Below are 13291 nucleotides of genomic sequence, written 5' to 3'. Positions count from 1 at the left end.
GAACTCACAGACGCGTCCAAGCGACGACGCCCGGCGTCTTCGAGGACTGGAAAACGAGACGTCACGGATCGCCTTAAGAGAAACGTAAGACCATCGGTGTGATAAGAAACCGTTTCAGGACGAGACTGCAGGCTGATTCAAGAACATTCACATCTGAACACCTTTTAAACATTTGTAATAGAAACGATGAACAGGAATGATACCAAGTCTTTGTTTAAAATTAATCGAATATTTAAGGCTACCTTTTTTTTTGATTACAGGTATAAAAGGATATTTGAGGAGAATAATCCTGAATTTTTTAATGTACTTACAGTATGTACAGTCATTGCTAACACTTCTACATCTTCAAAGTTGTAACACAAATTTTTGTAATTTGATCTGTTTTGCAGATGAGCCAATAGACCAGCCTGATCTAAAGTTAAAATTTCACTATAGTAAATGAACTAAGTAGTCATGTTGCTATAAACAATCCTGCACCTAATCATTTTCTTTTTTTCCGGTTTTTCCATTTTTCCTTTAGTTTAATTTTCGTTTTCTTCTTCCACAAATTCCTCCAATATCTAATCATTGATTCTAATTTTTCACCTAATCACTACTCAGACTATATATTTCACAGCACAGGTAAAAAATGAGAGAATTATTGTAACATCGAAACCTTTACAAACATCGAATTCGTATATTACACATACTTGTAAAAATACAGCGAATCAAACACGTCAAGAATTGTCAATCTATTCGAGACCGATCTCTAAAAGACAATCACTTTTTTCATCACTATTCATATTTTGAAGGACTATTCGTTTCTTTCTTTAAATTGAAACCAATATCACTTTTTAATTTCACATAATGTTCTCTCTGTTACACGAGTTTACGCGATCTTATTTCTTCGATTGATCTTCTAATACTAACTGATAACATGATTTTCTTCATATGACGCATATGATGCGTCATCGGTTAGATTGAATAGACATTGCAAAACGCACACGGTGTATTAGCGGCTAGATAGAATAGGCATTGCATGATGCACACGCTTCGTCACCGGTTTCGTATAGATTAAAACCTCAGTACATCATAAAAAACTACAATTATCCCCAATGACATTAGGAATTTCGTAGAACGGTGTAAGTCGGGTCATCATTGACCAGGTGTATAGATGATTCGAAATAAAGTCACGACTCTCCTCTCCTTATATTACAAATAAGTTTTTTATTTTAATCACAATATGTTTGCACATAATTTTAAACAATATGATGCCTAGTAAAATAAAAAAAAAAACATGGTGTAGCTGCGTACGAAGATTTTAGTATTGGGTCACATTTGACCCAGCGTCCGTTGTTCGTATATTAAACATAATTTTGAAACGATTTTTAGAACACGAACAGCTCTAACCAGGAAAACGACGGTGGTAATAAGAGGGTCGTCACAAGGTGTTCCAAGCGTTTCCCGAAGACGTTCTCGACGAAACGAAGTTACTGCCCCATGGACAGTCCGATGCCTATGAGGACGGATAAAAAGCTCGGCAACGTGCTGGCCCCGAGGATCCAACCGGCGAGGAAGCCACGCTCCTATTTGGAGCTTTATCGTCGGAGATTCAGTTAGTTCGAAACGAGATGACGTTCCCTCCTTCTTCGTCGTTCGTGACCGACGCGCGAAAGAGTTTCGGCCCGGGTGCATTTACGCGGAGACGCTCGAAACGCCACCGGAACGAGGCAATTTTCTCGGAGAACGTTTACTTTGGTCGTGATTAGATGTCTTTTCCACGCCGGTGATATATATCTGCGCGAAGGATTAGAACGTACGCCGCTCGTCTCGGAGCGTCCCTTCCTTGTTTGTTTCTTCCCTTCTCTGCTTGTTTGCTCACGCTACACTGTCCTGCTTTATTGTTATTTGGACATCGTTGGATCTTTCTGTAATTCGAAGCGCGACGCTTCCATTTCGGATCTCCGAGGACGGCGAAGAAAGATCGTTTCCGGTAGGGTGGGTATTCTTAAAACGTTAGATGTGACAGGATACAAGGCCTGTGGAGATTACACAAAGGCTGATACGGTTTGATATCGAAGGGATTTCGAGGGTTAGATGGCTCGAAGAATTTGGCTTATCTCGAAATCATCGAGAAACATTTCTCATCGATGCTGTAAAATTGTGTTTCGTTGAATTTTCATCTAATTTACAAATATTGTCATATCGTGTTCTTCTTTCATTTTCCTTCGTGAAAAAACAACGATTTGTCGAATCGGTACTCGTCGCATGGCTTTAAGCCAATTCTAAAATACTTCGCTTGCAATTTCACTCTCATTTCATTCTGTTTTCTCGAAAGTTTCGCCCGCTAATCTTGCAGCTTTATCACCTGCATTTCCGTCGAGGCTGACCACGTATCAAATCCATTTCAGGCTTCTTTCACTTTGTTTTCCTTTCGCTTCGACCAACAGCAACAGCCTCGAGACCGTTTAACGTAATCCATACTGTTCAAAAATTAACTCTGTTCCACTCGTGTTTACTTACGTGGTGTTTCGTGCACGAAACACCTTCGAGCATGATCTCTTCGTCGCGTTAAAGTCAAGGTCACGAGTTTTACCGAAACGTAAAACATTTGATATTTTTCTCATTTTGTACACAATCGATGAGTGAAACGTTAAGAAATGACTTTTCACGGTGAAATAAAACAAGAATCAAGAATAGTAAAATTGCGAATTACGCTTCGTTTTTTATTTATAAGCATTTTAAGAATCGGTCCAAAGGCGCCCGAAATCAGGCAACCCGTCGCCTGTCTTTTCCCGCGCGTATAGAGATAGACCAGCGTATTGTGCATTTTTTATTTACAAAAAATATCAGAATCCTTTTGCCTTTATACTGTCAACGAAAAAATGACCTTGAAGGATCGAAACTCCTAGTTTCTACTTTAATTTCAAAGCGATCGGTGAAGGAGCAGAGGAAGATGCATCTTCAGTTTCTTGTTCGTTGCAGGTGGACCACAATACAACGTTCGATCCCCGGAGGGTTCCACCTTGTCGGTTTGCGGGGACAGCGAGCGAGAGCAGCTGAGTGACGACGATACAGGTTCGCTGGCTACCCCGAGGGACGATCAAAGCGAGCTGAGTTTTTATCGGCGTATAATCGAAGGATCTACCGATCCTCTGGCCTCTGTTCCTCGATCCATCGAAACCGTACACCTACGCGAGCTCCAAGACACGAACATCGTCTCCACTTGCCCGAACAGGGCTAAGCACGACGAGTCTGGCGATAAATCGAAGAAAGGTCTCGGTTACAGGCCGTACACCATCGAAGAGTACAAGACTTTGCCGATACCGAAGCTCGATCGATCTCTTGGGCCCGATAAAGTTGAGATGCAAGCGAAGGTAGGTTTGTTTCGCTTCTTCTCGCCTGTTACATCCTTTGACCGTACTTAATTGTGCTGAGATTTATTCGTCGCGTGATCCAAATGGAAGAGTGGAGATACTTGGTGTTGGAAATGAATTCTGCTGATGTGTTGATCTATTCGAGCTGAGTTTACTCGAATTGTGATTCTTATTATTTTACGATTCTAATAATTTTTTAATTTACGTTCGATATTCCTTAGACTTTATTAGGTATGTATTGGGCGGGTTAATTTCTTTTTGCAATTATGATACAAGGGAGATTGAAAGATATGTAACAAATTGTAGTCTATTGAAGAGATATTATGAGAATACAACTATTTGAAGATTATTCAAGATTATGTAAATGTTATTCATAGTTATTCAGAGGTTGTTAAATAACCTCAAAGGTAACTTGAGGTCATAAACGTGAGAAGTACCTTCGAAATATTATACAAATCAATCGACTGTACTTAAAAATATCTTCCTGTATCTCAACATTGTGGAATAACGTTTATCTTGGAGAATCTACCAGCGGAGAAACTCCAAATTCAATATCACAGAATTTTTTCCCCTTAAATTGACTTACCTCCGGCATCTTTACTCGCAGGAACGTTTCCCGACGTGTACTTTCATATTCATAAAACATGAATCGCATTTTTGATGATTCGCGGATGAGCGCGGCTATTCGGGCTAAAGTCGAGTTAGCAGAAGTTCGAACAGAGACATCTTGCAATCTCGTTTTCTTGTCCCACTGGAAGTTAACCTGCCGGTGCCGAGAAAGCGAAGTAGAAGAAACTTCGCTTCCGTCGACCCATCACAGTTTACAATTTCACGGAAGACCTAAAGCGAGTTAGCTTGTCGCCCGTCTTCGTAACTTCAATCTAATAAACATGCGGCTGTTCCCTCGCAGCTACCTTATCATTCACCGCCTTCCACTTTCTTCGTATCGCTCCTGTCGAATTCGTATGTCGCTGGATATGTGAAGAATTGTCGATTAATCGTGTTGAAGTTATTAATTACTCGCGCTGTTCGGTCGTATTTCACATTGGATCATCTAGACGCGAGAGAGACTTACAATGAGCTTAGAAAGATATTTGATCAGAAATAAGGCTTCTAAGGAACAAATAGCTTCAGTTCCATTGCTATACTTAGACTTTTTAAATTAATATTTCTTTTTTTAACTGAGAAGAAGAGATTTTAGGAGACCAGAATGCAGGTCAGCCGTGTGTTAGTTGGAATGACAAAATAATAATCAGATGGAATTTGTATTGGGTCAATTATGACCCGTCGCAAGTAATCAGGAATTAAAATTGCTTATTTTTTAGAATTTTTTAACAAATATTGTGAGATTGAGTGCATACGCGTGAGAGTGAGTAGGATGAGCGAGTGGCGTGATGAATGCATGGCGCGTGCATTGAGGTGATTGCCGATCAGCGGCAGGAGCAAGGTTGGTTGAACTCGCGGCGAGAGTATAGTCGGTGGAAGCGATACGGTAAGTTCGTAAAATCAGTCGAGCATCGAAATTCGCGAAATCTGAGTTTGATAAAGATAAGGAGTTGAAACCTCGTTTAAAACCATTCTGAACCGATTGATCACTAGAATTTCCGCATCATTGCACTAAGAAGACATCTCGAAACTCTAGACACGTCAGTAAGAAGCCACATATCCGCCGAAGTTTCGTTAGATACGCTCAAAGACGGTTCGCGGAAGAAGCATAGCTAGCATCCAGGCTAGCGGCGTCGTGAGAGCGGCGGATGCTTTCGAAAAGTCGGCAGAAATGCTGTTCTTCCGAGACGGCATTCTGGCTGGCGTGCCGACGCAGCTCCGGCAGCCGCGCGACGCCAGGCGTACGACGAGGAAATAGTTGCCGCCGTCATACTCCGAGACATAGTAAATTCCAGAAGCCTTTGAGCTAAATACTCCGGAGCTGGTGGGCCGGTCTGTAAATTTTTCAGAGTTCCGAGCACCGCGAGCCGGAACTCGAGAGACCTTCAGCCGGGGGATGGAGGCAGGGAGAGGATGGTTAGGGTTGTCCGTGGACTCACGTGCATTCTCCCATAGACACTTATCCGCATTCCTTCTGCCTGTTTCTAAGCAGTGGGAATTCCATTGGGATGATCGCGAGCCGTTATTACAGGCAACGATTTTAGCGGATTGGAAATTAAAATTTCATACGGCCCGTTCTACTTCGGCCCCCTCTTTCTCCTTAATCGAAATCTGCCAGCTGTGCTTGGGGTTTTTTTTTTCGGATTTTTCATCTTCACCTTCGTTCTCTTGGAAATTCAGATTCAAGAAAAATGTTTCGATGGTGCTTTTCATCAACTGCGATTAATCGAGAGGTGAGAGTTTCTTGGAACTTTTCATCTATTATAACGGTACGAAGTGTAACATAGATTAAAAGTTTACTGAAATCGAAGGAATTCTGATAGAGGCGAGACCTTACAGAGCGGCGAGGCTCTGTTTAACCTGGAGAGCAGTTCTGGGAGATATATCCTAGGATATTTAGTAGACCAAGGATGATCTTAGACCTGAGTTACGAAGTGAATCAAACTTTGTATAATTTCAAGCGAGCACACGTTGATGAATCTTCCAGAGATTACTCTCGCGTAGGAATTATTTGTATCAATTCGATCTTCTAATCCTCCCGCCGTAATTCCCGTGAAATTCTACAATTCTTCGTCGTGTATCTCTTTAAACGCAACGGAAGACGAACTTATAATTACCATAAAAAGCTCCGGGAACTTATCGCTGAAGGTGGAAGGTTGTCACGGTTAAACCACTGTACACGAACGATAGGCAAGGTTGCCCGGTTACAGGGGTTTACAAGAGAGTAAAAGAAGTTCCGAGCAGCAACTTGCTCCCGGAGAAAAATACGGACTTTATCCACGGTCCCCTTTCTTACAGCCGCACATTTGTCGTACATTCTCTCGCTATTATCCCGGATTACCGGGTAACCCGGTGCCAGTGTAAATAAGTACACCGATACACGGCGAATAAATTTGTTCCTGGTGGACGCGCCGTCGAGGACAGTTTAAATGAAACGCCGGGGGAGGTCAGCGGGCTGGAACAAGGGGACAGCAGAGGTACACCATAATGCCCATAATTACACCGACTCCCGAGAGGTTGTATTAATATTGCCGGCGGTTTAACTTGCCGCGATATTAACTGCACCGACGTGCATTAACGTTGCGGTTCCGCGAGAGAATGACGCGACGTGTAAACAGAGAAACGAAAAAGTACAGACAGAGAGAGAGAGAGAGAGAGAGAGAGGAATAGAGGGTTAGTACAGAACAACGACAGGGCAGGGAGATCGAAATGCGCGGTATGTAAAAGGGAGGGAGCGGGATGAAATAGACAGGTCGGTCATCCAACGTCGTTTGTTGGCTCATTTAACTTTTAAGGATAGTAGCCTGGCGCGATACATCGAGCCTGACCCTTCAGCCAGATACAATTTCCTCTTTCTCCTCTTACCGTTCTTTTCTTCTTCCTTTCTATCTACCCTGGTTCACCACCTCTCCTCCTTCTCCTCCCTTTTACCCATACCACCGTTACCTTCGTCCCTCTTTGCGTCGTCCTCCTCTTTCGACGAGCATTTGCATAATCTACTTTACTCGCTGGATTCGGCTGGGAGAGAGAGAGAGAGTTGGTACTCGACGATTTTCGGCGTAGCTCGATCGATCGATCTTACTGCACTTTTAACGGGCAAACCCCGTGCTGGATGCATGCTGCGTTCCTCTCTCTCTTTCTTTCTTTTTCTCTTTCTCTGGTGTGTATAGCCGAGAAAGAGAGACAGAGATAGAAATGAGAGGTTTATATGTGTGTGTGTGTGTATATATATATAGTATATACAGAGTGGAAGTGTGCCGCTGTCAGACGGTTCTCGGGGATGTAGAGGGTGAACGTGTACGTGCTCGCGTTACCGGAAACTTGCAGAGGGATGATGGTAGGGGTCGTCGCGGGGCTTTCGTAAAAAGTAAATAAAGCCTCCGGCGTCCTGGTCGAAAACCCCCCGGTCTGTTTAGTTTGAAAGTTTCATCGAAGCGATGGCTGCTTCAGGGATTGTTTGTTGTTCCAGAGAGAGTGGCTGATGCGGCGAAGGTCATACGGGAACTCAGTTAGCGCGCGTAATCGCCAGCGGATACTTCTGCTGCAAGCTCACAAGCACAAGGTACGTACGTATCACGTGGTAGAATTTTGACGTGGCCACGTCGGACCAGGGAAAGTTATTCCACCGTGGAAAATAACGACGGGAGGTTTTTCACAAGCAACGTGAACACTACGTTCGGAAACATTTCTGACGCTTCTTCGCGTGATGAATAATCCCGGAGAGGTCTGCGAATGAAAATCTAAACGATCTTCGAGTATTGTTGAGAAATTGTAACGTCGCCTGGGTTTTCGAAGAATTTTTCAGCTGATTTTTTTCGCAACTTTTCTGCGAGATTTCCTGCACAGTTTTGCATTAATTAGCTTGCAGTATTTAATTGGAACGAGAAAAAACAGTATCTCGTATTTCTCGCGACTTTGTTCCTGTATTGTTTATGTAATGAAATATATCAATTAACGTTTGTTATCTCGATGGTATCTACAGTTCGCGTTGCTCTCGCGATAATTGCACTCGTAGCTGTTTACCTCGTTTACAAGAAACGTATATTTCCCTTAATCTTGACGACTGAATCTCTTCGCAGCATTGTCTCGAATTAATAATAGCAGCGATAACAAGGCTCCTTCATCTTTACGGGGATAAAAATCTGAGGAAAGAAAGAAGAAATTGCCGTTACATTTATACTTTCCTCTTCTTTCAACGATACTTCGTGCTCTCTTCAAAATTAACACACAACGAACGTTTACTGAAACGCGTACACCACTTCTGTACTCGAGGATTTCGCAAATTAAAAGCATTCGACTGATGAAATTTTTCCTGAATATTTTTCAGCACGAAAATGTTGCTAGAAAGTCAAAGCCTGTAGAGCTGAAAATGTGAAAATTTTCAATACACACTGGCTGAGCAATTTCGATTTGTAACAACCTCGTAATACACGGTAGCGAATCTCTTTGGAAATTGTACACGAAAAATCGTCTCTATTTCGAAAGTAGGGACGAGAGGGTGAGGGTTTGCAGTGTTGAATTCGTGGAAAAACTCGAATCGGACGATCGTGTGGTCACGACGTGTAAATCGCAATCAGGTATCAGCCCTTGAAAACTGTAATATCGGAGTAAGGGAAGCGAGGGAGAGGAGGGGAATGGTTGGAAAAGGATAGCCGAAGCGTGGCAGGATGACGAATTAACATCGTCCGCCATTTGGTCGCGTTACGCTCGATACTTAATTGCCAATTAGAGGACGCGAAGAGGCATCGCGACGAAAACTGATTCGTTTTGCTCGTTCGCCGTGCAAAAGTCAAGCCTCGTAATGGTCCGCCGGAAGATTTATAAGCGAAATTAATTACGTACGTATCACTTCCGCGTTAACAATGGTCGAAGCGCCTCCTCCTAGCTCTTCCTTTTTTCTTCTCCTTTCTTTCTACCTCTTCCCCATTCGTCCCCGCTCGTTTCATCTTCCCTTGGTTACGCGTTTTGTTCCTACGTTGGTTACAGGAGAGATCGTTAACGTCGCGCGACTCTCGTCATTCGGTTTTTAGATTTATTCTCGCGGCTGTGCAGAGGAGATGGCGAACGACAGGATGGAAACGTAGCCTCGAGAAATGCTACACGTTCACGTGCTAATTATTCCGACGCGAGATGAATCGCCACCGCGTTTAATTTATCGCTTCTCGTTGGCTCTTTGAACGATACGAAATTAACCGGAGGTAATTTTCGATTACATCCTCGGTAATTACGTACGTACATACGTCGGAAGGTGTGTAGAGGTGTATCGTCGAAGCATCGTCGTCGTCGTTTCCTTTCATAGTGAAAGGGATCACGTTTTCTTTAACGATAACACCGTCGTATTCTAGGAACCGTGAGAGTAGTATCCTACCGGGTATTTTGCACCTCTAGGTGTAAACTTGTTTCGTAGTTTATTAATTACATATCCACCCTTATCATCTAGTTGTTCATCAGGTGATACCGCTATGTAAAATTAGCCCTTGGCTGTTACGCAGGATTAGATCTAATCATAAGACGCGAACACAGGATAGTTAGAGGGTGGAGGGGGTAGGTCGAGGTTGGAAAGGGCAGGAAAAGGACGAAGGGCCAGCGTTGGATGCTGGCGGGCGAAGTAGAAACCGGTATCCGAAGCTAAATCCAATTATATGCACAAAGCGAGGACTGCAGGCCGCAACTACCGCAAGGACAGGGCAGGAATTGAGGATACGGGGGCGAGAGAAGGTACAGAAATTCTCTACACGTGGATAAACCTACGTTACATCTCTCTGTGGAAAGGGGACCAGGTCCCGTGACTCGCCTACCGCTACCGGAATTAGATTTTGCTTACTTTCGTCCTTGCGACAGAGTGGCCCCTCTGCTTGTATCCTCATCTGTCCGCCGGCGTCCCTCTTCCATCGATAATCGCGGCCTGAATTTCAACGAGTTACTACCCCCTCCCCCCTTTATGCATATTTACCCTCCGCGGAACTTTCTTTGTTCCGCTGTTGGGTTGCGTCGATGCGACGACTACGGTCACCGTAAAACAATTTGCGAAGGAATTCAAGAATGGCTCGTGATGTTTCGCGGCGCCAGCGATGGAAGAACTTGCGGAGGAACTATTTGGAAATAACTTTGCGTCGACGCGGAATTTTTAAGCTGAACGATAGAGTTCGTTGACGTAGATAGTTTTTGAGATCGATATTTCATAAGATTTAGGAAATTTCTATTTTTTTATTTTTTCCGGACTTTCGTTTTATTCTTCGATCGAGTGTAAAAGGAGCTTTCGACTCGTTTTAACTAGTGACTTCTTCTTTATGTCCACAGCCGAGGGATGCTATCGCTGAAAAATGCTTCCTGCCCTCTTTGAAGGATCAGGAGGTTGATGCAAAGGTAAATCAAGAGTCCTTACTCTTTCGCGAACGCTCAACGATGATCTCTTTTCTGATATCTCCCTGTACGATTGTCCGAAAAGAGGATTCTTCCGGTATTCTCCGAGACGCTTTCAACTGTCTTAGTATTTTTATTGGCTCGATCCGTTAGATCGATAGTGACCGTTAGATCTCAATGCGAAAGCTATCGCGAGCAGTTGGATAAAGAAGAAAAATTCCACGAGCATTCAGTTTTTACACTTTCCTGCAAATTTCACGTGTAACACTATTCTTATTTTGTTTTCTCTGTTAACCTTTTCGTAAAAATCACTGTTACAGATGAATTTTTCATTACTACAGACTCAAAGTGATTCGATGCTTTCGACGATATCCGACGATCGAGAGATTACAGAGAAAAGTGGTAACGTAAATAACGTTACATGTTCGAAGAAAAACCGCAATATTCGGAAGATACCTTCGTCGAGAAGGTCCAAGAAATTCGAACGAACATCGAGCTTCTGTTCGTCGTTAAACTCGCACGGCGTCATTGAAGATTCATACTTGGAGTCCCTAAGGCAACGTCATCTTTACGAGAAGGAAATGGTGGACCGTATTATAAACCAAGCGCTTTGCCCTTGAATTATCCTTTGTATGGCAAACAGACCGTTCATAATTCAGTTCACGTTCAAAGAAACTGTGAATACGACATGTCTCTGTAATTGGTTCCTAAATAAACTTAAGAATTGATTAAGTACGCACAGTAAAAAATTTCACATGGACGTATCTAACGTATTCCACGATAAATTCTGGTTCTCCCTAGTTTGTAACACAAAAAGTAGAAAAAAATATTTCAGACTAACAACAAAGTCAAACTTAAAAATAAAATTTTTAATAAAACCTTAAAACCTTATAATATAATTGATTAAAATTGCACAACGTTTATTTCCGTTTACCGAAACTACCGCAACTCATTCATCCTGCGAAAGAACTTACGCTATCTATTATTTCAATCAAGAGTGCATTTCCATTTCCACAGGAAATCGTTTCGCGAAAAGTACGATATTTAAAGCGGTTGTCGAAGCATTTACATAAATCGACTTCCATCGACGCATATACCCCACCAGTCGCCATCTTTTTTCCATCCGGTTCCGATCCAATCCAACTTCTTGCGCGAGGATCTCAAGATTCAATCGTTTTTACCTCCTCTATCACCGTGGCGTGGCTTTCCTCGGACAAGTCTTCTCTAAATAAATTATACCGTACATCTACCTCAAAGATTAACCGATCGATGAAATATTTAAACTTAATTCCATCCGGATAACTTATTTATCGAATGTTATCTAGCTAGCGGCGATTTGGTTGGTCCTTGTCAAGCCACCATCAGTACCGAAATGGCCAACGTTTATACGACTGGTCATGCATAACTACCTACACTTTTCCATTCATACGGGCAAACTGGACTGTATGATACACCGGGGAATGCGGAGACGGTAACAGCAGGCTGTCTCGGCGAATTCAGAAATTATTCAACGCTTTTTGACGTCTGGAGTACCTGGGCGGTCTGGCTTGCCAGGAATTCTAAACCGCGTCAAGGCGGACCCAACCAACGAAGACCATTTTTATCCGTGATCATCCGGCGGATTATCCGCGGGGAAAGAATTTAGAGGTCCCACGGATCAGGAGATGTGCGAGCTGTCTCTCGTTTTCTCGCAAACCATCCACGTTGTGTATCGCGAGAGTGGTCTCATGAATAGGTAAACGCGTTCGCGTAGAGTGGCTGTTATAAAAACAATTTTATTTCGGGCTCAAGTGCTTTCTCTCTGGGTTTTCCTTCGAAACGTTAAGAACGTCGGTTAATTGTCTCTCCCTTTCCCACCGACGCAGAGAAACTACCGGGGTAATTTTTGGGACGAGAGATGAACATTGCAACGGGCAGCAACAGCCCGAAAAGTTCGAGTTTGACGCGGCTATTTAATTTCCTGCACGGTGGTCCGTTGTTATCGAGTTCCAGTTTTAACGTGTTATCTTAGGAATGGCAGGAGAGGTAATCATGCAAATACGATAACACCTGTCCACGGTTTTCCCAAGGCTTTAAACGCCGGGATAGAAGTTAAATTGAATACGGCGGACATTTATTCAAAGGGATACCAAATGGTGAAAGGATTCCCTTGAAAATGTACGTACGAAATTCCCCGCGTGGTATTGTTCGGTGAAATTGAATTTTAACTCAATTAATTGAATTGAAATCGAACATTTTTTTTCTCCCCCTTACGGCGCGAGTCATTTAATCTAGAGGGACAATGGACGAAACGGGATCTAACGAAAAATATATGGTAAATCGTACCGCTACTTTATTTATAAACTCTGAAATCGAATACGAATTTTAATAAATTTCAAAGTTTCCCTTTTTACCAAGATACACAATTTGCTTTTCATTTTCCGCGATACGTACAAATTTTTATCGCAATTGTAAAATGTGTCTACGTTCCAATGTTAGTCTATTATTCCAAAATACTTTCCAACCCCCTTATCTCGATTTATCAATCTTATTTAAAAAATAACAACCCCTTGTAAAAAGGTCCGGTTAAATCAGGTATTTTAAAAATCAACATTCGAGAAATCCTATTTCCATCTCCGGGTGGATGCTCTAATAAAGTAACCAAAGAAATCCATCGAGCGACCGCGAATCGATAGCGCGAATTCTCAGCACGCGACGGAGTCCGCGAGGGGGCTCCCGTGGTGCTCGCGGCGCCGCGCGCCTCTGCTGCACAGAAGCTGGGGGTGTGTGCGCGTGAATTAGCGATGCATCTCGAATAGATTTATCGCGGCCAGATTAAGATTGACCCTAGTAGAGAGAGCACAGTCGGAATAATCGATTTTCGCAAGTTGCGCCCGCGCGGCCGCCTCTGATTCGCGGCCAGCGCCCCTGACGGCGGTTAACGACATTACGTAAACCGTCTACGTGGACAAGGAAAAGTCGGTGGC

The 13291-nt window shown here is 43.1% G+C and overlaps 1 protein-coding gene across 1 annotated transcript; it reads left to right on the top strand.

Moving 5' to 3' along the window:
- Nucleotides 1–1491: 1491 nt before the first annotated feature.
- Nucleotides 1492–10945, top strand: LOC108578726. The gene is made up of 5 exons (XM_017942103.1): nucleotides 1492–1594; nucleotides 2965–3356; nucleotides 7432–7524; nucleotides 10263–10328; nucleotides 10646–10945. Exons 1-5 carry the CDS (start codon nucleotides 1492–1494, stop codon nucleotides 10943–10945), a joined length of 954 nt encoding a protein of 317 aa, XP_017797592.1.
- The last annotated feature ends 2346 nt before the right edge of the window (nucleotides 10946–13291 follow it).

This window comes from Habropoda laboriosa, unplaced genomic scaffold (assembly GCF_001263275.1).
Source record: "Habropoda laboriosa isolate 0110345459 unplaced genomic scaffold, ASM126327v1 scaffold28, whole genome shotgun sequence".
In the NCBI taxonomy this organism is placed as follows: domain Eukaryota; kingdom Metazoa; phylum Arthropoda; class Insecta; order Hymenoptera; family Apidae; genus Habropoda; species Habropoda laboriosa.
This window is presented reverse-complemented; position numbering and strand designations above follow the sequence as displayed.

Coding starts and splice junctions, on each gene's coding strand:
- LOC108578726 (XM_017942103.1), top strand. CDS start 1,492: ATGCCTATGAGGACGGATAAAAAGCTCGGCAACGTGCTGGCCCCGAGG. Junction 1,595..2,964: donor GCTTTATCGTCGGAGATTCA/GTTAGTTCGAAA, acceptor TGTTCGTTGCAG/GTGGACCACAATACAACGTT. Junction 7,525..10,262: donor TGCAAGCTCACAAGCACAAG/GTACGTACGTAT, acceptor TTATGTCCACAG/CCGAGGGATGCTATCGCTGA.